The 26,430-nt window shown below is 52.6% G+C and overlaps 7 protein-coding genes across 7 annotated transcripts; 4 read left to right on the top strand and 3 right to left on the bottom strand.

Annotated features, from left to right (window-relative positions):
* Positions 1-2,546: 2,546 nt before the first annotated feature.
* Positions 2,547-3,144, top strand: BZA05DRAFT_37111 (uncharacterized protein). Its single transcript, XM_051481666.1, has one exon. The coding sequence runs from the start codon at positions 2,710-2,712 to the stop codon at positions 3,010-3,012; it is 303 nt and encodes a 100-aa protein (XP_051339643.1). The 5' UTR covers positions 2,547-2,709; the 3' UTR covers positions 3,013-3,144.
* BZA05DRAFT_321452 (uncharacterized protein) lies at positions 3,028-3,222 on the top strand (the record flags this gene model as incomplete). The annotated part of the gene is made up of 1 exon (XM_051480450.1): positions 3,028-3,222. A coding segment is annotated over one exon (195 nt), but the record flags the coding sequence as incomplete, so codon positions are not given.
* Positions 3,223-4,085: 863 nt separating this feature from the next.
* Positions 4,086-5,208, bottom strand: BZA05DRAFT_397003 (uncharacterized protein; the record flags this gene model as incomplete). The annotated part of the gene is made up of 2 exons (XM_051483577.1): positions 4,955-5,208; positions 4,086-4,805 (listed from the first exon to the last, which is right to left on the bottom strand). Coding segments are annotated over exons 1-2 (581 nt in total), but the record flags the coding sequence as incomplete, so codon positions are not given.
* Positions 5,209-5,214: 6 nt separating this feature from the next.
* On the top strand, positions 5,215-5,660 carry BZA05DRAFT_436038 (uncharacterized protein; the record flags this gene model as incomplete). The annotated part of the gene is made up of 3 exons (XM_051486393.1): positions 5,215-5,291; positions 5,355-5,424; positions 5,551-5,660. Coding segments are annotated over 3 exons (205 nt in total), but the record flags the coding sequence as incomplete, so codon positions are not given.
* A 1,864-nt stretch (positions 5,661-7,524) lies between these two features.
* BZA05DRAFT_452096 (phosphofructokinase-domain-containing protein) lies at positions 7,525-8,247 on the top strand (the record flags this gene model as incomplete). The annotated part of the gene is made up of 3 exons (XM_051487462.1): positions 7,525-7,938; positions 7,995-8,148; positions 8,204-8,247. The coding sequence occupies 3 exons, from the start codon at positions 7,525-7,527 to the stop codon at positions 8,245-8,247; spliced, it is 612 nt and encodes a 203-aa protein (XP_051339639.1).
* A 4,022-nt stretch (positions 8,248-12,269) lies between these two features.
* BZA05DRAFT_396993 (uncharacterized protein) lies at positions 12,270-14,663 on the bottom strand. The gene is made up of 5 exons (XM_051483576.1): positions 13,936-14,663; positions 13,641-13,881; positions 13,512-13,565; positions 13,166-13,459; positions 12,270-12,910 (listed from the first exon to the last, which is right to left on the bottom strand). The coding sequence occupies exons 1-5, from the start codon at positions 14,505-14,507 to the stop codon at positions 12,716-12,718; spliced, it is 1,356 nt and encodes a 451-aa protein (XP_051339638.1). The 5' UTR covers positions 14,508-14,663; the 3' UTR covers positions 12,270-12,715.
* Positions 14,664-17,684: 3,021 nt separating this feature from the next.
* BZA05DRAFT_36931 (putative glutamate synthase) lies at positions 17,685-24,497 on the bottom strand. Its single transcript, XM_051481616.1, has 5 exons — positions 24,192-24,497; positions 23,411-24,123; positions 22,608-23,335; positions 17,937-22,531; positions 17,685-17,880 (listed from the first exon to the last, which is right to left on the bottom strand). The coding sequence occupies exons 1-5, from the start codon at positions 24,350-24,352 to the stop codon at positions 17,709-17,711; spliced, it is 6,369 nt and encodes a 2,122-aa protein (XP_051339637.1). The 5' UTR covers positions 24,353-24,497; the 3' UTR covers positions 17,685-17,708.
* Between the last annotated feature and the right edge of the window lie 1,933 nt (positions 24,498-26,430).

Genomic DNA, 26,430 nt, shown 5'->3' with positions numbered 1-26,430 from the left:
ACCTGCCATGGGCCCGCCGCCGTTTTTTGTGGTCGATTACCATAGGCCCGCCGCCATTGTTTGTGGTCGATTATAATGGGCGCCTTTTTGTGGTCGATTACCATGGCCCATTGCTGTGTTTGAGAAGGTTGGTATCGTTTCTAGAGAACAGTGGTATCTATCATACATAGAAATGAAATCTGTATGGTATCACATTTCATCCACGACGTTGGACCGCACCAGTGATTCACTCTATGTAGGTATGGCGTCGTGACTCGGGATGAAGCGAGAAAGCTACATACCGTACTCCCTACAGATGCCAGAAGGCACGCCTACTTTGTACCAAAATCACGAGTACGACGATAGTTACAGGCAGCGTGGGCTCGCATGTGAGCACATACTAACGACAGAATCGCCCTGCCTTCCACTCCGGTGTGTACTGGTGCCTAGTTCCTCGGCGTGTGCGGGGATGCGGGCTTAAACCCGCCCGCACTAGTCCGCACCTAGGCCGCACCTAGCCCGCCGTTTTCAATAAATAGCTCCTCTCTCCGCCCTCCATTCTCCTCTCTCTCTATCTTTCTCTCCCCATCACATACATCATCCTCAGCATCAACACTCGATAAACCCCGCTTTCAAATCATCTCCTTCTTCCATCCACACATACTCTCCTCTCTTCCTTACCTAACTACCAAAAACCTCTCAACGAACCCAGCCCCAAGCGGGAATACACCACCGCCACCGCCGCGGAAGTCGTGCACATCACTATGACTAACTCGTTCGGGCGGAATTATTTCCCCCCGAATGGTAGGGTGCCGGTGGTGGCGGTGGCAGCAGCTATGGCGGTGGCGGCTAACCGCTGCTCCGCCCTTTGTTGGCGGTCAAGCAGGTATGTAGTACCGCACCGACTACCACCGATCGCGATGAGGGATATGCATCTAATACTTTGGGCTTTGAGCATGGCAGATCGGCCTTGACACCATCCTTGAGAGGGTTCTAGATAACTACCTCAAGGCAATCTTCGGGAGCTACCTTGCTTCCAGGTTTGTTTACGAGTACGGCTCTAACCCAAGCCAGTTCTCGTTATCTGGTTGAATGCCATGGAAGGTAAGAAAAGTCATATTCCATGATGATTCGTTTGCCGCACGATAAAGGAAGGAGGCTGATTTTTTGATCAGAATATCACGAAGGAAATAGCATTCATCTATTGATGCCTTCCTACCCCCTCCCCGCCCGGCAACTAGGGCATGGCACACATAGTGCTATCGGGCGGAATTAGTTCCCCCCGAGCGCCGGCACCGATGTGATTATCGACGGACCATTCCTTTGCCCTTTGCTGGCGGTGACTGGTTACCAGGTATGTAGCACCGCACCGACGACCACCGAACGCGACGAGGGACATGCATCTAATACGTTGGGCTCCATACAGACAGCGGAACGAGGAAGCTTCGGGGCGGCCAGGGTGGCACGGGTAAATCAACCCGGGTGTGAGAGGGGGCGGGGGGACCAAAGGAGTTGGTGTTCGGTGGAAAGAATTCCTTCAGTTCTGCATTTAGTCTTTTAGATCAGCCTCCAAATTGGCGGGTATATATCTCCCATGATCTACTACTGAGGTCGAATGCAATGATGATTAAACAAAAAAAAACAATGGTACCGTCTTTCTTTGGTCGGGTATATTCTGCATGTATATACCATGAATTATCTACCTCTGTGATCAGCTACCTACTCTACCGTATCTACGTACTCGTTCATGATTTTTGTCCATTTGTAGATGGTGACCCTGTTGAGAGAGTGTGCAGTCTGTTTCGTCCCCTTACGTTGGCCGAGTGCTGTTCGATTCTCGATAAGAAGCTTGAATATGTGAATATTAATGACAGAGTTATCCTGCCTTCCACCGCGTGTACTAACTGTGTAATGAGGGGGGAGACCACACGGCTTCATGCATCATCACTCGGAGCATATGAGTCTTTGTACAGCGGAGGAGTTTGCATTTGATATGCTCTTTTTTTGGCCAATTACCATGAGCCCATTGCTGTGTTTGAGAAAGTTGGTATCGTTTCTAAAGACCAGTGGTATTATACATACGAATGAAAATTTGTACGGAAGCACATTTTCTACCCGACGCTGGAGCGCACCAGTGATTCACTCTATGTAGGTATGGCGTCATGACTCCGGATGAAGCAAGAATGCTACATACCGTACTCCCTTCAGATGCCAGAAGGCATACCAAATTTGTATCAAAATCACGAGTGCGGCGAAAGTTACAGGCAGCGTAGGCTCGGATATGTCAGTGCTAACGACAGAGTCGCCCTGCCTTCCAGTCCAGCGTGTACTGGTGCCTAGTGTCTCGGCGTGTGCGGGGATACGGGGATGCGGTCTCAGTACTTCCCGCACCACGCCGCACTAGGCCGCCACCGTTTCTTATAAATAGCTCCTCTCTCTCCCGTCTCCTCTCCCTTCCTCTCTATCCTCTCCTCATCATATACATCAAACATCAACTTCAACTTCAACACTCAACAAGCCCCTCGGAGCAATCCATTCAATCAACCCAACAACCAGCCCCATGCGGGCATAAGCCGCCGTCGCCGTCGCCTAGGCCACCGCGAACCGATGATGTGTTTCACACACATCGGCGGAATCATTTCGACTACGATACTATCAACCAATCTTTCCTGCGCCCTCTGCTGACGGTAACTGTAAAGTTATCAGGTATGTAGCACCGCACCGACGACCATGCTTTTCATATTCGAGGCTCGATATCGATTGCTGATTCAACAGTTCGGAATGGTGCTTCCGAACTTCGTTAGCAACGGGGTAGGAGACGCGGAGGGGACTCCATTCATGGAGTATGGAACGATGCTGCAGATCGATTCCATACAAGTTTATGCAGACGGTCACAGCCATATCTGGACGGTCGGCGATCCAAGTTTAGGATCAAGAAGTGGGGCTACCGGGATGATTACCTCATCGCTAAAGTCGAACGAGTCGACGATTTCCCTCTTGCCGACGAGGAAGCATTCGAACAGTCATGCCTAGGAATTTCCCAGGGACATCCGCGACGTTGGCGAGATCACTGAGCTCTCCGGATGCGACTACCTCTCCATCTCCCCCAACCTCCTCGAGGAGCTCTTCAACAGCGAGGGCTCCGTGCCCAAGAAGTTGTCGTCCGAGGATGCCACAAACCTTGACCTCGAGAAGCTCAGCTACGTCGAAAACGAGGCCGAGTTCCACTTCGCCCTCAAAGAACCCAGCCCCAAGCGGGCATACGCCGCCACCGCCGCGGAGGTTGCGCACATCACCATGACCGAACCGTTCGGGCGGGATTATTTCCCCCCGCGTAGTAGGGTTCCGGTGGCGGCGGCGGTGGTTACTAACCGTTGCTCCGCCCTTTGCTGGCGGTTAGCAGGTATGTAGCACCGCACCGACTACCACTGAACGCGATGAAGGACATGGATCTAATCCATTGGGCTCCATACAGACAGCGGAACGAGGAAGCTTTGGGCGGCCAGGGTGGCACGGGTAAATCAACCCGGGTGTGAGAGGGGGTGGGGGGGGGGGGGGGCAAGAGAGTTGGTGTTCGGTGGATAAAATTCCTTCAGTTCTGAGTTTGTTCTTTTAGATCAGTCTCCAAGTTGGCGGGTATATACTCATGTAATCTTCCATGATCTACTAAGATCGAATGCAATGATGATGAAACAAATAAAACAATGGTACCGCCTTTCTTTGGTTCCGGTAGGTACTCTACCGTATCTACCATACTCGTTCATGATTTTCGTTTGTAGATGGTGAAACTGCTATATAAGAGAGTGTGTCGTCTGCTGGTGGCCGCTTCTAGTGCACGGGTCCGGGTGGTGACTGCGCACTCCACATCATACAGGTCTCTTGGTAGTAACTATGTTAGCACATGTGGACTTTCAGCCGTTTTGCCGCGGGACCGCATATCCGATCTCACCAGAATCCATCAGAAATCCACCGGTGAACGTCAATACCGTTGTGGCGGGGCAATGGAGGACCTGTCAGCGAAAGGACTTGTCGGTGGGAGGAAGCGAATGGCTTATTAGGCAGCATCAACGTTGGCGGGTCCAGCGGAGTCATCTACTCCTTACATAGTCGTCTGCTTCTTAGTCGTCTGCTTCTTAATCGTCTGCTCCTTAGTCGTCTGCTCCTTCTTCTTCTTCTTTCTCTCTTATCATCTACGGAATAGGCGATAAACCTCCATATCCTCTGTTCCTTCTAAGTTCTGTGTGTGTTCTCCTCTCGATCCCGCCTCCGGCCTGGAGGGCGTTGGCAAAAGAACCGTCCGCAAAACCGTAGTTCTAAGGGGGCTAACGAGGGGGGCCTTCAACTTCTGCTCGGGTCTTGGTTTTTTGCTCTTCGTCCATGGGGAGACCGGGAATTCTGGGGCTTCCGCTTTATCTACTAGTAGTACCGCCGTCTCTGACCAGCCCGATCGGCGTAGGAAGGTTACGGTTCACCGTTCGTTTGCCGATCGCGCTGTCAGCCCCGCCCGGTTTCCTTTCGGGAGGCTCCGAGACTGAGGGGTTTGAATTTTGACGGCGGCGAAGAGTCCGTTGCGGACCACCGTGGCCGGAATTACTTATACATACATACCTAGTAGATGCTGAGTCCCGACTGCAGCGATAGGCAATAAGGCATCCCTGGATATCATGGTTGTTCCGAAGGCTGAGGTTCTCAGTAGTTGCCGGTGGTCGCCCTGCCTTCCACTCTGGTGTGTACTGGTACCTAGTTCCTCGGTGTGTGCGGGGATGCGGGCTTAACCCTGCCCGCACTAGGCCGCACCTAGCCCGCCGATTTTCAATAAATAGGTCCTGTCTCCGCCCTCCTCTCTCCTCTCTCTCTCTTTCTCTCCCCATCACATACGTCATCATCAACATCAACACTTGATAAATCCCGCTTTCAAATGTTCGGCTTCCTACGTCCCTATCTGCTGTCTGGTTGCTGACGGCCCGCATAGCGCCCGCATAGCGTTGAGCAAGAAGCTTAATGCGAGACCGGAGCATCCTGGAATCCTCCATACCCAGAGAGATCTGGAGCATTCTCCCGGTATTCTCATCGTGCGAGAGGCAAATGGACACTCCACAAACCCTTCGATGCGCATCCCGCAGCGGCTATCAATCAGCCTCATGCGGGCATACGCCGCCACCGCCGCGGCCGCAGCTGCTGCGGCCGCGGGGGTCACGAAAATCAACGTCCTCACACCGCAGTTCGGGCGGAATCATTTCCCCCGAGCAGTAGGGTGCTGGTGGCGGCGGCAGTGGCTAACCGCTGCTCCGCCCTTTGCTGGCCGTTACCAGGTATGTAGCACCGCACCAATGACCACCGAACGCGATGGGGGATATGCAGCTAATACAACCAAGTTTTACGGTGCCCACATTGTGGAGCTATCGTCCACACGAGAACCAACCCAGTTCTCGGAAGATGCGCTCGGTACGTTTCCGCGGACTACCCCCCTCTCCCACTTGATGCTTGCTGGAACAACCGCGCTGACGATGCGATGTGTTGTGAAAATCAGTCAGCAGATAGAGATCCAGAACCTATCCCACCTCCCACAAGAGCTCATAATGGGCCTGATTCAGCAATACTCCGACGTCCACCATTTCTGTGGCAATGAGTTCTGTGATTGGTTCCTCAAGGCTTGGGAGAGACCTTTACCTTTACCGTAAAGCCTTCGACAAGACCACAAGATGCTGCGGCGGATTCCTACTTTGACGAAGCCATACTTGGAACCCCCAATCTAGCTATTATAGCGAGAGCGGCGGACCCGATTACTATAGCGAGAGCGGCAGACTTAGTTACTATAGCGAGAGGAAGTTAGTCTTGTGAGGATTGTAACTTATTTTACTGTCTCAAATGTTGAGGAAAGCTTCAGAAGGAGGGAAGTGGGAATATATGCTGCTAGATACATAATGTTAGAGAGCCTGTTTGTACTAATTTACACCTGTTGTTTTGCGGAAGAGCCCACTCGCCGAATGCTTTTGATATCACTCGTTACCAACCTATCTGCAGCAGTCCAAATTGGGCCAAGCTAGCCATCACCTTCTCATTGACCTTGTTGCTGTGTATAATAGAGGGCGAAGCCTTGATTTTCTTGAGTGGGGCCCGGAGTTGGCGTTCCGTGATAATAATTCCTTGAGTTCTGCGTTTGGTCTTTTGAATCAGTCTTCAAGTCGGCGGAGTAGTGGTGGTGGGGAAGATTCCAGTTCTACAGTTTTACAATCACATCAATATCGTCACCGTTCCCCTCTTCCAGTACCCGCGTGTTAACTGCGCACTCCGCATTATGTCTAGGCCTACAGTAGCGGGAGCCGTTTTTCCATTTGTCCGCACATCCGATCACTCTAGCTCCCGTCTGAAACTCGAGCGTGAACATTAACAGTCCCTAGGCTGGCCGGGGCCATCTACGCGGGTCTTGGCTTTTTTCTCTACGTTCATATAATGGAGACCGTGCAGTCTGGTGCTTCCGCTTCCGCTTGATCTAAGTCTAGTACATACCGCCATCCTCTGATCGGCCCGATCAGCTCCGGAATAGGATGGTCGAGATACCTAGTATTTGTCATATTGGACATCCAGCTCGGCGTGACGGTCAAGAGAAGAAGTGTCATACCATTCCTTTGACCTGTGTGATTATCTCCCTGTCAGCCGGGAAGGATTGCTATCCTTGCACAGCGACGGAGGTGCGTTTTGGTCTTGTATGTACAGATCTTTTTTGTGGTCGATTACCATGGTCGCTTTTTTGCGGTCGATTACCATGGGCGCTTTTTTTGTGGTCGATTACCATAGGCCCCTTGATGTGTTCAATTCCTACGGACCGGGTGTGTTTGAGAAAGTTGGTGTGTTTGAGAAAGTTGGTGTGTTTGAGAAAGTTGGTGTGTTTGAGAAAGTTGGTGTGTATAGTTTCTAGATAGCAGCTGTATCATACGGTACTGTACAATGTAAGTTCCAACTATGTCTAGTATCACACCGAGAGAACATGTGTTTCGTCCCCTTCCGTTAGAAGAGTGCTTTTCGTCTAGGTAAGACCTATAATGATAGAGTTTTCCTGCCTTCTTCGGCATGTGTGGACTAGTTCTCCGGCGTGTGCGGGGATGCGGGGATGTGGGCATAACCCCGCCCGCACCAGGCCGCACCAGGCCGCACCAGGCCGCACTAGGCCGTCCCCCGCTTCCGAATAAAAGGCTCCTCTCTCTCCGCTCCCCTCCCTTCTCTCTCTCTTTCTCCTCATCATCAACATCAACCCCCGACAAACCCCTCTCCTTTCTCTCTCTCTCCCCTCACCATCGACATCAACACCCGATAAACCCCTCGGTTGTCATCCCCTTCAATTCCCACCATTCAGCCCCCTGCGGGCATACACAGTCGCGGTAGCGGCATGATATTTTTCTCCGGAAATTAGGCCGGCGAGATGGGAATGATGGGGGGGATACCCCCATGGTCAGCCGACCTATCCGCTCCGGCGGTAGTGCCAAGAAGAAGAGGATCGAGATGGCCCTCTGAGGGGTGCCAAAAACCTTATCATTAACAGGATCGATGCACTCATCATCTGTGGTGGAGACGGTTCGCTCACTGGTGCGGATATCTTCCGGCGAGTGGCTCGGGCTACTGGCTGAGCTCGTCAAGAATGGCGAGCTCAAGCAGGAGCAGATTGAGCCGTACCAGAACCTCAACATCGCTGGATTGGTCGGCAGCATCGACAACGATATGATCGGAACCGATGCGACCATTGGATGCTACAGTTCTCTTACTAGAATCTGTCAGAGCGTGGATTTCATCGATGCCACCGCCTACTCTCGCTCGCGAGCTTTCGTCGTCGAGGTCATGGGACGACACTGCGGGTGGTTGGCGCTGATGGCTGGTGTCAGTACCGGGGCGGACTTCGTATTCTTGCCTGAGAAGCCCCCGGCTAAGGGCTGGGAAACCGAGATGTGTGCAATCATCGCGAAGGTTAGTGGAAACGTGTCCCGAGTGATAGTCTGTGGATTACTGACGTTTATTTGCAGCACCGTGGGATGGGGAAGAGAAAGACGATTGTCATCGTCGCGGAGGGGGCTACCGATCGTGGCCTGACTCCAATTACCGCAGAATTCGTCAAAAATGTGCTTTCTAACAAGATGGGCCTTGACACCAGAATCACCACGTTGGGTCACGACCCACGTGCAGCGTGGAGGAGCTGCTCGTGCATACGACCGTATGCTGGCCACCCTTCAAGGTGTGGAAGCCGAAGCTAGGTGGCTCGCCTTCAGGATGGCCTGACTTCGCTGCATCTCGCTGCAGCTCGTGGGTGGGTTGGTTTGGTCTTTTAGATCAGTCTGCAAGTTGGCGGGTATATATACTCATGTAATGTGCTATGATCTACTAAGGTCAAATGCAATGATGATGAAACAAACAAAATGATGGTCCCGCCTTTCTTTGGTTCCGGTTTACCATAATTTTCTACCTCTGTGATCATATAGGTACACTACTGTATCTACCGTACTCGTTCATGATTCAGGTTTGTAGATGGTGACCCTGCTAAGAGAGTGTGCCGTCTGCCGGTGGCCTCTTCCAGTGCACGTGCCCGTATGGTGACTGCGCACACGGCATCATAGGCCTCTTGGTAGTAGCCCAGCATGCCATGTGGACTTTGTGGCCATTCCAGTGGGAGAACGTGTAGTGTGGTGCTTTCGCTTTACCCAGTAGAGTATCGCCGTCTCCACCGAGTCTTAACCGATCCGATTAGCCCCGGAAGGTCACGGTTCACCGTTCGTCTGCCAATCGGGTTGCCAGCCTCGCCTTGTTTCCTTTCGAAAGGCGGAGGAGTTGGAAGGCGAAGCGGCTGTTCCGGCTGTTGGGCTGGGCCGTGGCCGGCTTTACTTACAGTGCTATTCCTATGAGTCCCGAATCTAGCGACAGGCAATGAGGCATCCCTGGATATCGTGGTTGTTCTGACTCCTAACGTTGTAGGTGGCTGTCCTAGCTTCCGCAGGTTGATGATCTTTTGGCATGCCATCACCTGAGCTCGCCTGAGCTCGCCCGATGGACCATGATGCCTCTGGCTTCACCCCTACCCCGCTGTCACCACTACATGGCGGCCAACTGAATACAGTCTAGACGGCCATGGCATTTCCGCAGTTGTCCGGTGCGCCGCCTGCACCGGTTGGTTGCGTTCCTGCACTTTTCCTGCGCTTCTTCATGCGTTTAGGACTCTAGGTAGGTAGGTAGCTAAGGTAGGTACTCGTTCATGAGAAAGACACCACCAAGAGCTTGTGCGAACAAACTCGTTGAATGATACCGAGATAGTTAACGGATGGCGGGCGCGAGTGTGGGCGAATACCGTATCGGTTTCTTATTCGGCTGTTTTCAGGCCGAACAGTGCACGGTGTTCTTTACAAGCATGATACCATTCAATTCAACATTCTCGACATTAATACATACAGTGGTAGTTATGTACCTACGTGTAATCATGGATTTAGAGTATTCCTGGCCGGCCATGCGGTCGTCATGACCATTCACTCACGCCCTCAAAATCTTGAATAGGTATATAACTAATGGACACGGCCGCATTATTCCACTGCCTAGTAGCCAATCCCGTTTTTACTGGAGTCACGAGAACCTTCGCCTATGTACATACAAAGCCACCTGATTTTCGTCGCCACCAAGTCAAATACCTACGGTATGTACATATATTCGAACCACGTACATAGATAACCACTCATCAACCTGTGCGACATCAGACGTCCAGTCAAACTCGGCCTTCGTCAGGAATTCTTCGTTCTTTTTCGCGGTGGCTGCTTTCTGCTACCAGCTGCTCCCCTTTTGGCTCCTAGCTCATTGGAAATATGAGCATTCGGGACCTGATCCAGAACATGTGGAAGCCCGGTCCACGTACCCGGGGGAAGGCTGTTCCCTTGCAAGTCCAATGATAGCGGCGATTCTCGTAGTTGATGGAATTCTCCGAGGTGATCTCGTGGTGCAGTGGATATAGCGTATGGCACGGTAGTGCCGGAGGCGGCAGTGGTGGGGGATAAATGGTGGATTGGAGATTCGGAGGGCGGGAGTAGGGGGGCCAGCGGCCGTGAGGTTGTCTGGATGGTATTCGCGATGACCGGATTGGGAATATCGAGCTTCCTTCGGATGATTTCAAAGTCTAGCGGGACCAGACCTGTCCACCAAAACGCGCTGCGGATATTCTCCGGTGTGAATGCCGTCTTCCTGCCTCGTGCAGAAAGTGATAGAAGTTTCCTTTCCAAACACCTCGTCCTCCAAATTCGGTATGGCGCCGTAGGATGTTGGCATATGCGGACTGCAGTGGTGCAAAAAGAGCAACATCGAGGGGTAGAGAAAAATCAGTGGTGTGCGGAGGAAGGCAAACAGGTAGGACTTTGTAATTGAGACAAGTAGATAGAGATTCACGGTTGACATGAGAGATTTTTCCATCAAACATGAGCATCCGCCACTTCCCTGCAGCCTTCTTCTCTGTTGCGCTTCCGGGACCAAAACTGTGTTTTAGCCAAGCAAGAGTCTTGCTGTTGTCCGCCCAACCGTTGCGGCATGCACCGAATAGTACATCCCGAGGAACTCCAGCAAGATTCTGAAACCACGCATCTTGCTGTCCCTGTCCCTTCATCATAATGGCCGAGGGAACATAGGTGCCATTAGTGTAGATGCAGAAAATCACAGTTGCAACTGAGTCTCGGCAGCCATCTTGACTTCGTGCGCCTGCAGAATGTTGAAGCTCTTTCAGATCCGGTACTGGTCGACGACGGCTTTTCGTATTCCGAGGGTGTCGAATCAAATCCAACACCCGTTGAGACTGTACATTTCCCATCACAAATCCGGTTTCGTCGAGGTCATAGGTATCCTTCGGTGCCACTTCGAATTCGACGACTAGACTATGCATCTATTACACAACCAGCTATCTTTCTCTTAAGAATATAGAAAAAAAGGCCTGTGACACTTATATTTGCGAAGAACTGCTCCAATGCGTAGTGTTTATTCCCCTGCTGTACCCGTATTTTATCCAGTTGTTGAATCCATCTCGCTTTCACTTCAGGATTTTGTTTGTAAAAGTACCGGTCGATCCATCGAGGACTGACAGTTGCTGTTGGATTTCGTTTTCGGAGGAGTACTTCGGTCAAATCTCTGACATCCCGCGCATTCTGCGCGAATCCAGCGCGCTGTAGAATATCACAACGCCAGATCAAAGTCTTCTCCTCCGCTTCCAGTAGTAGCCGGCGTGATTTCCCATAGTCTGCCTGTGACCGTCTTCCGAGACTTCGATGTACAAAGGTAGACACCTTCATCTCTGAAATCACAGCCGCCTCCTGCTTGGAAGGCACAAGACCACTGCGGTACATCGCCATACCGTCTTGGAATCGATCACATTCGGGTAAAATTTCGTCGTTGAACAAGGGGTCGCCGGATACGATATTGTCGTCGGTTGGAATCCGCGCAACCGAATCGCCATCGGCAACCCGCGCGTCCTCACCGCCGCCAGCAACCCCGACAACCCGCGCAGCCCCATCGTCCCCATCAACCCAATGCTCCCCGACAACCCGCGCAGCCTCATCGGCCCCGGCAACCTGCTCCCTGAAGCTGACGCGGGCTCATTGTCCCAAGACACCTGCTCCCCAGCAACCAGCTCAACCTCGTCGTCCCCACTGGCCATCTGCCATTCTCCGACAACCCGCGCAACCTCATCGTTCCCAGCAACCTGCTCTCCGTCATCCCGTGCAACCCCATAGCTATCAGTAACCGTGAAGATCTCGTTGATATTCGCCATTTGCTGAGCTTTGCTGCCGGACTCTCACCACTACAGAGATATCTAGAGCATAACTACAGTTCCCGACAGACCTAAGCCTTCCCCTGAAAAAAAAAGAAAACTCACAAAAAAAGGAAAGAAAGAAAAACAATTATCCCTAAATTCACCTCCTAGCGTCTGGGCATTCGACTACCACACGCATTCGACCACCACACGCATTCGACCATCATGCAACCTCACTGCACATATTTTCTTCTCACTTGGAAGGTACGAGAGGCTCATCACATATATACATGGAGCACAGCTCAATTGATTGATCGATTGATTGATATTTCATACAGCATGGAACCCTAAGGTTATGGCCGGTAGAGGTATCTACAATACAGCATTTTGGCAATGAAATTCCACCACCCAACCCCAGAAACAGAAATGACAGTCCAAATCCCTTCATCGTCGCAATAATTGAAACTGAGCCTCCGAAGAGGCTCGAGTTGTCAGTTGTGCGCTGTAGCGGCGCGTTGTAGCCCTCTTCTTCTCCAAAAGGTACCTCCACTCGGTATTAGTTACCTCAACATAACCAGTCTAGTAGAGTACAGCTAAAGGGAGGAGGTTGGGGAAGAAGCGGAAGAAAGTTGATTCACGGTGGCACTCGATCGCGAAGTAGCTGGTCTACCGCGTCGCGTCCGTTCTCGAGCGCGAGGCGCAGCGGCGTCGATCCGCTGTGATTGACGGCCGAGACTTCGGCGCCGCGGTCGATGCGCAGCCAGACTGTGGCATTGTGTTCATTCGAGATGGCACGGTGGAGCGGTGTATCGCCGCACCAGTTCACGGAGCCATGATTTGCGCCTGCTGCTAACAAGGTGTCGACAGCTAAAACACAAACTTCCTCTCCAGCTACACCGGGCAGGCAATCCACTTGTTCTTGGGAATTTTTAGGGTTAGTGTTGGAATCGAGCCGATTCTAGTAGTATACCATTCCGCTTACGCACCGAGACACTCCTTCATGCTTGTGACAACAGTCTGAAAAGCTCTATCCTGAGGTGAATCGAACTTCACCATGTCGATATTATTGGAGGCGATCGGAAAACGAGATTCCCCCGGAAGGTAAAGCTGAGCTGATAGTCGCTGGACCATTTGGAACTCGTTGCCCGCCCTTTCGAAGACTCCTGATCCTAGCTGATGAATTGATGTCAGCATTCATGCACTGGAGGATCTTTGACGGTGTTTCTTCTGATAATTTTTGGCGGTTCTTTGGAACGATTAGTGTGACTCCGAAGTGAAGCAGAGACACCACCGAAAGAACCACTGAAAGCTTGAGCCACCTTTTCGGTGGTTCCAAAACACGCTTTCAGACAGGACCACCGAAAGAGGACCAAAAGAGCCGCCCGGGGAAACTTTATAGATGTAATCCCAGAAGGTAGAAATATCCACCTTTTTGACCGACTTTGTCTTTTCGGTCTCGTGGAAAGTAAAGACCTTTCCACGCAATTTCCCCCACATCTCGCTCAAGTCGTCTTTCTGGTTCTCCAGATATTCGGAGCCTTCGCGCAACTGGGCGAGTAGATTGCGAACCTTCCGTTGGGAATCCATATCGTCGAGTTCGCCAGCCATCTCATCGAATTCGACAGTCCTGAGTCCTTGATGAGGTGTTCCGAAGAAGAATACCCCTCGGATGCAGTAGAGGATACCACGGTGCTTGGAGTGTTTTCTCGATTCAATTAAAGTCTATAACCGTTAATAGTTGATATCAGTGTCCAGACGTATGTTTTTCTCATACCTGCACGACCAGTATGCCTCCCAAGTTGTGTCCGAAAAAGATGATTGGACGTTTCTAAGTGGTGCAGAAGAATCATAAGCATCTCAGCTGATCACGATTCAATCGCAGAATGGGCTCAACAAAACATACCGGACAATCCCTTCTGGCGTTTTGTAGACACTCCATGAAGTTACGCCGATAGTCGGTCAGGTTTGCCCCACTAGGGTTCTTCAGGTTGCTATCATAGCCGTAGGTCATAATTCGAAGGCCTGTGATTGCCTGCGGCAAAAAATCACGAAGCCACATCGGGCGATCAACAGGCCGGTCAGTGGTGGTCCGGCTCCTCCACGACTCAAACGCATGGCCTCCAAGACCAGTAATTGCTATCACGCTAGATAGACACGCGGGTCAGCATTTGAAACGACAGCACAGTGACGGCACTAACTCAACAACGATTGGTGTAGTCGGTCTGTTCATCGGTGTCAAATCGTAGAAGTGTTTGTCGAACACAAGTCGAATCTTCCGGCCATTTTCGGCGAATACTTTCTGGCGTTCGTCGTTATGTTTGAAGTTTTGAAAGTAAGCTGTACAGCGTTCCAAGGTGAGCAAGGCGACTTGCGAGGTGTCGCAGCAAGCTGGAAACAGCTCAGATAGCTCGGCGGGCGGAAGATAGAGTTCAGGATCGATATCCCGTAATGCCTGTCTGAGCCTGTTGCTATCCCAGTTGAAGGGTATTCCAGAGATCCGGAAACATGTTGCTTGGGCATGGGATACATCGCCGTGAGCTCCGATCGAAGGATCTGGTTTGGTTTCTGTCGTAGTGGTGGCTTGCACTCGTGTTCCGTGAACTCCAGTATCGTCGGCCGCTACATCGTCGATTGCGGGTTGCGGCGCAAGTTTCTCTTCTGGCCGGCTTTCCCGTACTAGTTGTTGGATTCTGGGCTTGAGGAGGAGTAGTGCAAGGATAGCGATGAACAGAACGAACAATATTCCGTCGGGTAGTGGTAATGGAGTCATAATGGTACTGAAGTTCAGCGCTGGGGAGCCGAGAGACGCGGAGTAGAGGAGATAGAGAGCTAAATGTCACTAAAGGCGGAGATCGCTATGATAAGTGAGGAGGTGCTGCGTGCAGCTGAATTGCCATGGCGAATTTCGATCGCTATTGGAGCGTACGAAAGCGGGTGCAGTAGCGTATCACGATCCATCCACTCAACTTTCAAGAGGCCAAATATTTTGCATGCAGCTAGAAGCACAATTTTTCCGCTTCCTTGCCGTGACTGGTCAGACCTGCATAGGTATTAGCGAGTGCTATTTTGTGATACATAGTACGAACAGCCCTAGGAACGCAGCATCAGGCAAGCACCAATGGCGTCACGGGATATGGCCTCAAGGCCAATTCAACGTTCATAGCCGGAGCAGGATTGCCAATGGTATTCACCAGATTTGAGTATCACACAATCGGAGTTCTACATACTGTATAGTGAAAGGGGGGGGGGTAAAAAATACGCTTTTTTGCGTATCAATACGGTCAAAAAGCGTATGAATACGGTCAAAACACGTATTTTGACCGTATCGACACGGAAAATAGCGTATTTTTTACCCCCCCTTCACTATACAGTAGGTATACTTTTGCTGTTTAGTTCTCCGTTCCTTCACCTACATGCATTTGGCTTCGAAATCATGCCAGACGGGCCGGGCCGGAGTCCGGACTTCGTATTTTCGTAGCTTTCCGGCAGCTTTGGCTACAATTGGTGATATTTTCATTCCTCCTCTTGGCCCTTGGGGTTTGTTGTATTATATGCCTTTCTCTTCGCCGTCACGGACTTCTGGCGCCCTTCTCCGTAGAGATTTTGGAGTCTTCCGTAGCCTTCCTCCAGTGTCCTCAAGCGGGACGGGGACGGGGCGCTTGTGCGCCTTGACCACTAGATAACTAAAGTAGAGTACCATATGTACGCGTCAACGCAACGAACACAATGCAATATGACAGAAGGTAGGGTAGAAAAAGAGTATCATCGGAATAATCTTACTGAGGATTTGCTTGCATTTGATAACTGTCTAACATCCAATTTGTCTCCAGTCGCGCGTTACGAACAGCGCAGATCAGATGAGTGGAATTTGCGCTTGAGTCATCAAAGTTACTGACTCGCCATGCGCACATCTAGTGACTTGTCATTAAGATGGATTGACTCGCCACTAAAATAAATTGACCCGCCACTAAAATAAATTGACCCATCATTGAAATACGAACCAAAAATTTACTTCTCGACCGATGGAACACATAACCCACGGAAAATTGTTATAAAAGTTGGGAAAGCAGCACCATAGCGAGCTTCATTGCTTCAATAAAATAGAAAAAGACTTCTCTTTCTCTCTGTCGAACTTTCGTTGCCTAGTCGACTGCTTCAAAAAACCTGGTTTTTTACACAAAATTAGGGTGGCGGTGCAGCGGGAATTCCATACCTTTGCTCCAGAAATTTTCGATTGGCAAGTGTACAATACTTGTCTCGAGCGGGCAGGCAAGGGACGCCGATTAGCTGGTCTCGCGGCGGCGGCGGTGGCTCTCTTGGTGTAGACGTCGTGATCTATTACTTAGGTCCATGGATACGTCAATACGTGATCCCCCCCCACCATACCCATACCAGCGGCACATATATATAGGAATACATACTTCGTACCCTCCTCGTCTCCAAGAGTCCAAGAGTCCAAAGAACCAAACCCGACTCCCACGCCGCTGCCGCCGCTGCCGCTGCTAGATTGCGATTACGGTCTCTAGATGTAAGTTGTAACTTGTAGACCGGTATCCAGTTCTCTGTTCTGTGAATTATGGATGGTTCGGACTCCGGGGCTGTGATTCTTCTCAACGCTCTAGTCTCGACGCTCCAGTCCCGGCGGTGCCGGCGGTGCCGGCGTTGTTGGCGTTGTTGGCGTTTGTTCCTTGGGCGAGGCTTCGGCTCGTGTCCTGCGCGCTGACATAGTAATACCTCGCCCGTTGGGAGGATGGCTGGTGGACGGTGGGCTCGTGGAGGAGCCGGCGGTGAACCTGGTTGTGGGCACCGGACGATATATCGTGATCCTTTCCTCGAGCTGAGTGCTCAGCACTATTTCCGCGTCTCCCCGTCTCCCTATCTCCCCGTTTCCGCGTCTCCCCGAGTCCTCCATGCGCAGTCCCCCAGCGGTCCCCGCCTGTTCCAGATACTTCTTCTTCTTCTTCTTCGCAGTCAATATCTTGCCAACAGCGCCACATATCTACCTACCTACGGCACATACCTACGGCACATACGGTAGGTACGTCTTCCAAACAGATCCTCCGAGATGCCGCACAGATGCCGCACAGATGCCTCACAGATGCCTCACAGATGGATCATGGATTCGTAGTGACTCCAATACTTACCTGGTACTGGCGGCGGCTCTGTTCCCAGCTTCCCAGGCATATGAGAACGTGAGCACAAAGGCGCCTGCTACGACTCAAGAGTACCTAAGTAGGCATAGCGAGCCCCATATGCGAATAAAAAATACAAATACGTCGTACATTGTGAATCTATGTAGATACGGTAGTCCCGTGTTCCTACGAATTACAAGCCAAGACCTAGTTCTCGTGTCCACGTCTCCGCGAGTCACGACAGGCCATCTCCCGAGTCCCGGCCTGATATCCAGGCAGGATGGCCACAGCGGGGACTGTTTCGGTGTAGATATAGGATAGGTAGTGCAAAGTCATTCTACCCCATACGCGTCGATATCACTAGCATCATAATCATCACGCCCCCCACTGAGCCCCCACTGCGTCCCCACCGCCCAGTGACGATCTCAAGAGTCAAGAGTCAAGAGTCAAGAGTCAAGAGTCAAGATAGGTAGTATGCACCATATGGCATATGCAGCATTCAAACTACTACCTAGCCACAAGAACAACAGCACGGTCATCTTGTAACCCATCATGCGAACCAGAATACAAGAACGACAAGAAAAACAAGGAGGAAAAAGAAAAATAGCAAAGTACCCGCAAACCGCCCCCGAAATATGCAAACCTAAACCCCCCGCCCTAACTAAAGAGAAGAAAGAACGAACCCCCGACCTCCAGCCTTTTTTCCAATCCGAAACGAAACGAAACGAAACAGAATGCACGCCCCTTCCTTCCTTCCGTGTCACCGGGCAACAGCCAGTAAAGAAAAAGTAAAATAGAATTTTCCTTCGAAAATAGAAACAATAGATACAGTTAGTCGTCTATGAGGAGGCAGCGATCGCAATCTGCTGAGGCTTTGCGCGATCGGCGCGGCCGAGGATTTCGCCAGCTATCTTGGAGCGATGGACGATTCCTCCAGTGACCGGAAGTCTGGTCGACTGCATCAGGTATTGGTCAACCTCGCGAGCACATTGACGGCCCTCGTTGATACCCCTATGATATATCATTAGCGCAAAGTCATATAGCACAGAACATCGGAGTCTACTCACCAAACGATCAAAGATTGTCCACGGCGACAATCACCAGCGGCGAACACTCCGGGGTCGGACGTGGCATAATGTCCAGCAGCGGTCTTGACGTTCTTGCGACCGTCACGCTCCAATTCTCCCAACGCCTTGTCCTCGGGACCCAAGAATCCCATCGACAACAAGACCATGTCGGCGGGGAAGAACTGTTCGGATCCCTCGACCTGCTTCATGTCCCAGCCGGTACGGGTTCTCTGCCACTCAACGCGGACTGTGTTGATACCCTTCACGTTTCCATTGCCATCGCTGACGAACTCCTTGCTCATGACGCAGTACTCGCGGGGGTCGCGGCCGTACTTGGTCTGCACCTCAGTGTGTCCGTAATCGATGCGGAAAATCTTGGGCCACTGTGGCCAAGGGTTGTCGCGGGCGCGCTCGGACGGAGGAGCAGGAAGAAGCTCAAAGTTGACCACCGACTTCGCTCCGTGGCGAACAGCAGTACCGATGCAATCATTACCGGTATCACCACCACCAATAACGATGACGTCCTTGTCCTTGGCGGAGATGTACTTGCCGTCCTGAAGGTTTGAGTCCAGGAGGTCCTTGGTGTTTGCATGCAGGAAGGTCATGGCAAAGTCGATACCCTTCAGGTCACGACCGGGAATGGGCAGGTTGCGAGGAACGGTAGCTCCAGTAGCGACGATGATGGCGTCGTTCTCCTTTTTGAGGTCGGCCAATGTGACATCTTCTCCGACGTGGGAATTGGTTTTGAAGACGATGCCTTCCGAAGCCATCAGATCGACGCGACGCTGGAGAATAGACTTGTCGAGCTTCATGTTGGGAATACCATACATCATCAGACCACCGATTCGGTCGTGGCGCTCGTACACGGTGACAGTGTGTCCGGCCTTGTTGAGTTGGTTAGCAGCGGCCATTCCAGCCGGTCCAGATCCGACGATGGCGATTTTCTTTCCAGTCCTGCTCGTGGGAATGTTTGGAATGACCCATCCCTCTTCGAAACCGCGGTCGATGATGGCACACTCGATGCTCTTGATTCCGACAGGATCCTCGTTGATGCCAAGCACACAGGAGCCTTCGCAGGGAGCAGGGCAGACACGGCCGGTAACCTCGGGGAAGTCGTTGGTGGCGAGGAGAGCGTACAAAGCCTCCTTCCACTTGTTCTGAAAAACTAGAGTGTTCCACTTGGGGATGACATTACTAATGGGACATCCGGTGTCACTCTGGCAGAAAGGAACACCACAGTCCATGCAACGTGCCGACTGATGCTTGAGCTCATCCACATCCAATCTCCGAGACAGCTCCTTCCAATCCTTGACACGAGTCTTGGGGTTGCGGTACTTCTCGGAACGACGGGAGTAGAGCATGAATCCCTTCGTCTTGTTGAGGACCAAAGTGGACTTCTTCTTCTGAGCCTTCGTGTCCATGATGCTGTCCTCGAGATCGGTCATGCTGGCCTCGTGCTTGTGCGCGTCGGTCTTCTCGGAGTCGACCTTCTGGACCTGCTGTTCCGGCATTCCGGTGGGGTAGATCCTCGCCAGTGCAGCCTTGGCAGCCTCCTCCTCGAGGATCCTCTTGTAGTCGGTAGGCAGTACCTTGACGAAACGGGGGAGCGCTCGGCGGAAATCGAGAAGGACCCTCTTGGCAATCTCGGATCCGGTGTAGTGGTAATGGTCTTCGATGAGACCACGCACCCATGCGATTTCGAGCGGGTCCGAGAGGCCGGAGAGCTCAACCATCTCCATGTTCACCTTGCTGGAAAACTTCTGCTTGAAGTCAAGAACGTAGGCAATACCTCCGGACATTCCAGCGGCGAAGTTGCGGCCAGTCTCTCCGAGAATCACGACACGTCCTCCAGTCATGTACTCGCATCCGTGATCACCCACACCCTCGACGACAGCTGTGGCTCCGGAATTCCGGACACAGAAACGCTCGGCAGCAATACCACTGAAGAAGGCGGAACCGGATGTAGCACCGTAGAGGCAGACGTTGCCCACGATGATGTTCTCCTCAGCCTGGTAAGTAGCGTTGCGAGGGGGGTATATCGCAATTCGACCTCCAGACAATCCCTTGCCGACGTAATCGTTGGCGTCTCCTTCGAGCTCCAGAGTGACTCCGGGTGCAAGGAAAGCTCCAAACGACTGACCGGCAGAACCCTTCAGCGTCACGTGAATTGAATCTTCAGCGAGCCCGGTATTACCCTTAGCTTTGCTGATCTTGTAGGACAACGTAGCACCGAGAGCACGATCAGTGTTGACTATATCCGCGTCGATCCGACTGGGGATTCCCTTGGAGATCGTGTCTTCGGCCTCTTCAATCAGCTTGTTGTCGAGGCGGACATGAAGGCGGTGATCCTGCTTGCGAACGTTGAAAGTCGCAACTCCAGGTCGAAGGGTGTGAGCGGGCGTAAGAATCCTGCTGAGGTCGATGTTCTTGGTCTTCTCCGTCAGAAGATCCTTGCGCACCAGCAACTTCTCAGAGTGTCCGACCATCTCGTTGATGGACCTGAAGCCGAGCTTGGCCATGATCGACCGGAGCTCGTTGGCAACGTAATAGAAAAAGTTGATCACGTGCTCGGGCGTACCAGTGAACTTCTTGCGGAGCTCGGGGTCCTGGGTGGCGATACCGACCGGGCAAGTGTTGAGATGACACTTGCGCATCATGATGCAGCCCATAGCAATCAGCGGGGTGGTAGCGAAACCATACTCTTCGGCACCGAGCAAGCAGGCGATCGCAACATCTCGTCCGGTCCTCAGCTGTCCATCGGTTTCGACCACGACACGGCCACGTAGGTCGTTCAGCACCAGCGTCTGGTGGGTCTCGGCGAGACCGAGCTCCCAAGGAACACCGGCGTATTTGATACCGGTCCATCGAGAGGCACCGGTACCACCGTCGTGCCCGGAAATGAGGATGTGATCAGCCTTGGCCTTGGCCACACCAGACGCAACGATACCGACACCAGTCTCGGACACCAGCTTCACCGACACGCGCGACCGAGGGTTGGCACATTTCAGATCGTAGATCAACTGTTTAAGATCTTCGATACTGTAGATGTCGTGGTGCGGGGGCGGTGAGATGAGACCGACACCGGGGGTGGAATGACGGGTCTTTGCGATAGACTGGGAAACCTTGTGCCCAGGCAATTCACCACCCTCGCCAGGCTTCGCTCCTTGGGCCATCTTGATCTGGATTTGATCCGAGTCGGCGAGGTAGTGGGAGGTGACACCGAAACGACCGGAGGCCACCTGCTTGATGGCCGACCTCATGGTGTCTCCGTTCTCCATGATACGGCTGCGCTCGGAATCCTCTCCACCTTCACCGGTGTTCGACTTTCCGCCCAATCGGTTCATGGCGATGGCCAGGGTCGAGTGAGACTCCATGGAGATGGAGCCGTACGACATTGCACCGGTGCAGAACCGACGAACAATCTCGGTCCACGGCTCAACCTCATCGATGTGAATTTCCCTGGAAGACTTGTAGTTGAAGTCGAGGAGGCCTCGGAGGGTGCAGTTCTTGATCTGCTCGTATGCAGATAAAGAGTACGCCTCGTAAGACTTGTCGTTCTTCGAACGGACGGCATCCTGGATGTTGGCGATGCTGAGGGGATCGTTGACATGGGCTTCTCCTCCATCACGCCAATGGTACTCGCCAGTCTCCGGAAGACCAGGAACGGAGATGATCTCCCGGGACGGAAAACCTCGCTCGTGGAACGCAAAGGCATCCTCCGCGATGTAGTCGAGCGTGATACCCTTGATTCTACTGGCAGTTCCAGTGAAGCACCTGTCCACAACCGAGTCATCGACACCGAGAGCCTCGAAAATCTGAGCACCCTTGTAAGACTGGAGCGTCGAGATTCCCATCTTTGACATGACTTTTAGGATGCCTCCGTCGCAGGAGTGTTGGTAGTTTTCGACAATCTTTTGGTCCGACAAGCCACCGCGGATCAAATTCTCACGGTTCATCTTGAGGATGCATTCGAGGGCGAGGTAGGGACAGACGGCATCGGCTCCGTAACCCACCAGGACACATAGATGGTGAACCTCACGAGCCTCCGCAGTCTCCACAACGATGGCAACCTTCGATCGTAGACGGTTGCGTACAAGGTGATGGTGAACCGCACCGCAGGCGATCAGAGCTGACATCGCGACGCGATCCGCAGACGTGTTTCGATCCGAAAGGATAATAACCTTGGAGTCTTGTTCCAACGCCTGGCTAGCCTGGGCGCAAATGTCGTCGAGCGCGGCGGAATAGCCGGGGATTCCATCGCACTTGGGGAATGTGATGTCGATCGTGGTGACGCCCCATGACTTGTGCACCTTCTGAATCTGGGAGACGGCCTTGAACTCTTCGAGGGAGAGGACGGGCGAGGGGAGGAGGAGGCGGTGGCACTGCGTAGGATCCATCTCCAGAAGGTTTCCCTGGGGGCCAACGTAGCAGTCGAGAGACATGACGATAGCCTCACGGATGGGATCGATTGGCGGGTTCGTCACTTGGGCGAACAATTGCCGGAAGTAGTCATACAAGAGCCGGGGTTGTTTGGCGAGACATGCCAGAGGTCCGTCGTTACCCATCGATCCCAGGGCTTCCTTGGAGTCTGCGGCCTGTAAGAGGATAGGGATCAGCATTCATTCGCATTTGTCATTCTGGAATGGGGGACTGGGAGGATGCACAACTTACCATAGGGCCGAGCAACAGAGTCACCTGCTCATAAGAGTATCCAAAGGCGAGGAGACGGCTGTCACTCTGCAGACGGACTTCATTCAGTGGAACTTTCAGGGAGACTCCGGCAGTCTTCAGCTCTTCCTGGATTTTGTCGAGGGTGAGCAGTTGGTCGTCCGCCCATGATCTGAAATCAAATCGCGAGGAGACTTCCGATTTCAACTCTCGGTCGTCGACGATCCGTCCTTCCAGCGTATCGACCAGCAGCATTCGCCCCGGCTGTAGTCGTCCCTTCTGCACGATCTTCTCGGAGGGGATCAGAATGGTTCCGACCTCGGAGGCGCAGATGATGCGATCATCATCCGTCACGTAGAACCGACAGGGTCGCAGGCCGTTTCGGTCCAATGTGGCGCCGCAGTAACGTCCGTCGGCAAAGGTGAACAGCGCAGGTCCGTCCCATGGCTCCATCAAACATGCAGCCCATTCGTAGAACGCAGCCTTCTTAGGGTCAACGTCGGCGTTGTCCTGCCATGCCTCAGGAACCATCATCATCATCGCTTCCGGCAACGACAGCACTCCATTGATCACAAGGAGCTCGAGTACGTTATCGAAAGCAGCCGAGTCCGAACCACCCTCCTCGATGATGGGGTAGAGTTTCTCGAGTTCGTCCGCAAAGAAGGTGGACTTCATGACACCCTCACGAGCCCGCATCCAGTTTTTGTTTCCTCGCAAAGTGTTGATCTCACCTACATAGTGTTAGAATAACTTTTTCTTCTCTTCTTCTTTTTTGGAGATGGAAATGGACGGAGAGTGTTTGCTACCATTGTGAGCAGCCCATCTCAAAGGCTGAGCACGGTCCCAACTGGGGAATGTGTTGGTAGAGAACCGGGAATGGACTAGGGCGAAGTGGACCTCGTAATCGACATTGACGAGGTCATGGTAGTAGTTGTACACCTGTACCGGTGCAAGCTGGCCCTTGTACACGATATTGCGGTTTGAAAGGGACGATATATAGAACCAGTTGGAGAGACCGATCTCTCGAGTGCTAACTTTACGGAGAATGTAGAGCTGCTTCTCGAAGTTCTTCTCGTCAAAGGTGTCATCATCCACGGACGCAGCTTCATCTCCATCACCGTAGTGCGATTTGAGAACGACAAAGGGCTGCAGGATCTTGGGCTCTCTCGACAAAGCTGCAGGGCCCAACAGGGAGCTGTCATGCGGCACTTCTCGCCAGTGGAGGACCCGTAGACCCAGTCCCTCGGCAATATCTGTGAATTTCTTCTTGCTCTCCAACAGGACATCTTCGTCGGGTTTGAAAAATAGATTCCCGACAGCGTAGTGGCCCTTTGCTGGCAACTTGATTCCAGTCTGCCCTCGTAGCTCCTTCACGAAAAATTTGTGGGGAATGGAGGTCATGACACCAGCGCCGTCTCCATCACGGGCATCGGAGCCGACAGCTCCTCGATGCGTCATGTTACACAGCAGACTTCGAGCATCGCTCAGAATCTTGTGACTCGCGACACCCTTGATGTTGCTGTTGGACCCAGTCAGTCACGACCCGGCAATTAAGTTGGAGTGGGCAAGAGATCGGGTCCCACTTACGCAGCAAAGCCGACACCGCAGGCATCCTTCTCGTTCTCGGGATCATAGAGACCCTGCTTCACGGGTAGGGTGTTTGCCCATGACTGGTTCTCTGGTGTTTCCTGGTAGGGGAAAACCTTTGTGACCTCTTGCTCAATCTCAGGGTCGTAGATTTCCTCCATCGGTATCAGCAAGATCGTGAACCGATCTTGCTACGTTCTTTGGGGGAAGACGGTTCGCCGACGAGATTCGTTTGCGGGGGTCCGAGATGTCTACGGAGAAGCTATGTAGCAGCTCTAGGCCAGAGGGGGTTTTATTATGTGGATCTGCCTTCATGTAGCAAGGACATCAGCAAACCGTCTACTCACAGGAAACAACGCAATGAAACACAAAAGAATTGATGAGGAAACAATGTCATCCAATTCGACAATCAACCGGGAATGTTTTCGAGGATAACGACTAACCCGAAGCAATGATGATCCCGATAGACAGTAATGGGAGTAGCACGGTGGGAGCTGAAGGACGGCTATGTGAGAGAGGTGGATTGAAGGGAGGAAAAGAGAGGAGGGGACGGAGGGGGTGGTTGAAGAGGAAGATGAAAGTGCAGATGAAAGGGAGAGAAGGGGAGCGAGAAGTAGGAGGTGTTCGGGGAGGTAGTGGGGTTGGGGTTTGGGGGGTTCTCGGAAGACAGCTAAGCTTGGAAACCGGAGAAGCTTGAAATTGAGTTAGGGTCGCTCGGAGTGTTGGCGGGGTAGGTTGAAGGGACAACCACTTGTGGGTGCCGGGGAATGGTCGTCAAGGACCGGTTGCCTCTCAGAATTCTCGATTCGATTTTACCAGGGATGACACTTGAGCCAATGAATTCCCTTGGAAAAAATTTGCAAGAGATTTCTCGGAAATACAGAAAGCGATCAAGGCAAAGTGACGATTGATTATGGTGGGGTATCTAGGGATGGGGGGTGGGGGAGTAATAGATGGAGCTGCGTGCATGTGCATGTAACGGTAGCGGGGTTGCTCGCTCTGTTTGGGGGACGGGGGAGGGGCAGCGTGATAACGTCAAGGCAATTAGCAGCTGGCAACCAAGGCCAGTGCCAGATAGCGGAGGTCACCAGAACTATCGCTCGAGTCCAGTGAAGCCAGACAAATGTTTCTCGTGCGTAGCCCTAGCAGCCCGCCGGAGCTCTCACTCTCGCCCGTAGTTCCCGGACAAATAGCTATCGGCGCAGGCGGGGAAGGGGTAGAGACAAGGAAAGCTATGCTTGATTGCCAGCCAAGCAGCAACGAGAAACAGTGTGTACGCGCGGATTCTCTGCACCGTTTCGTTTGGATAACTAGGAAATCGATCCGGGGGAGCACGAGTGGGTCCTACCTAAGTGTTGTCCGCTATGGTCGGCTGGTTCCCTATCGGAGCCTCTACGGGGGACTGCGAGGAGGTCGGATATGGGGGAGGGCTCGGATGATGCGATCTTTGAAGTTGGCCGTCTGGCGGGTCTGTTTGGCTGTATGGGAGCAAGACGGCGGGGATCGGGATGGCGAGGTTTGCGGAGGTTGGGAAACCGGAGATGGGACGTCTTGGGTTGTATTTATACCCACAGGGGCGTAGGTTTCACTCGAACTCTCTAACTCGAAGGGCGAATTCCGGACAGCCAGCCAACAAGCAGGTTATCTGGAGCTTGATGCTCGTCGTCAGACACGGCGACTTAACAGAGACGATATCTGGTCTGCCACAGCGGAATCTGGCGCACATCTAGGGTGCCCGGGGAAGCAGGGAATGCGGGTCCGATCTGCTCGATCCGGGAGAGGGTGTGTTGAGCGTGGAGTGTTTGGAGTGTTTCGTTCTCTCCATATTTTATTTTTCTGGAGCAGAAGCGGGGCAATTAGATTTACACTCTAAAGACGTTAAGGGTGCTTAACGCAGTGCACGGACAATTTGGGCCCCACGCCAATTGAAAAGTCGGCGATTTGATTGGCAACAAATGCTAGGGCGACGGGAATGCAACTGGCCCGTTCCCCCAGCTGGTCCAGTGCCCCCGGTGGTTACACGCCACCCAAGCGAACCGACACGCCCAACTCCCAAGGGCTAAGGGCCAAAAGCCATCGCCCGCCCCCCTCAATCCCGCTGTGCGCCCAAACTGGGGCGGCCAATGCCGACGGTGCACTATCGATAAGGGAGCCGTTGCCCCGCCACTGATACTCAAGGTACTAGTACTCTACCTACTAGTATCGTCATTCACGCTCAGGGTAGATGGACTGCCGCAGA

Source organism: Tricharina praecox (assembly GCF_024521635.1).
Source record: "Tricharina praecox strain CBS 144465 chromosome Unknown BZA05scaffold_11, whole genome shotgun sequence".
In the NCBI taxonomy this organism is placed as follows: Eukaryota; Fungi; Ascomycota; class Pezizomycetes; order Pezizales; family Pyronemataceae; genus Tricharina; species Tricharina praecox.
Note: the sequence above shows the minus strand (reverse complement) of the source record. Positions and strands in the feature narration are given on the sequence as shown.

Coding starts and splice junctions, on each gene's coding strand:
- BZA05DRAFT_36931 (XM_051481616.1), bottom strand. CDS start 24,352: ATGGAGGAAATCTACGACCCTGAGATTGAGCAAGAGGTCACAAAGGTT. Junction 23,336..23,410: donor GAGATGGGCTGCTCACAATG/GTAGCAAACACT, acceptor AACACTATGTAG/GTGAGATCAACACTTTGCGA. Junction 17,881..17,936: donor GGACAATCTTTGATCGTTTG/GTGAGTAGACTC, acceptor GATATATCATAG/GGGTATCAACGAGGGCCGTC.
- BZA05DRAFT_396993 (XM_051483576.1), bottom strand. CDS start 14,507: ATGACTCCATTACCACTACCCGACGGAATATTGTTCGTTCTGTTCATC. Junction 13,566..13,640: donor ACGCCAGAAGGGATTGTCCG/GTATGTTTTGTT, acceptor TGCACCACTTAG/AAACGTCCAATCATCTTTTT. Junction 12,911..13,165: donor AGACAAAGTCGGTCAAAAAG/GTGGATATTTCT, acceptor TCAATTCATCAG/CTAGGATCAGGAGTCTTCGA.
- BZA05DRAFT_37111 (XM_051481666.1), top strand. CDS start 2,710: ATGCTTTTCATATTCGAGGCTCGATATCGATTGCTGATTCAACAGTTC.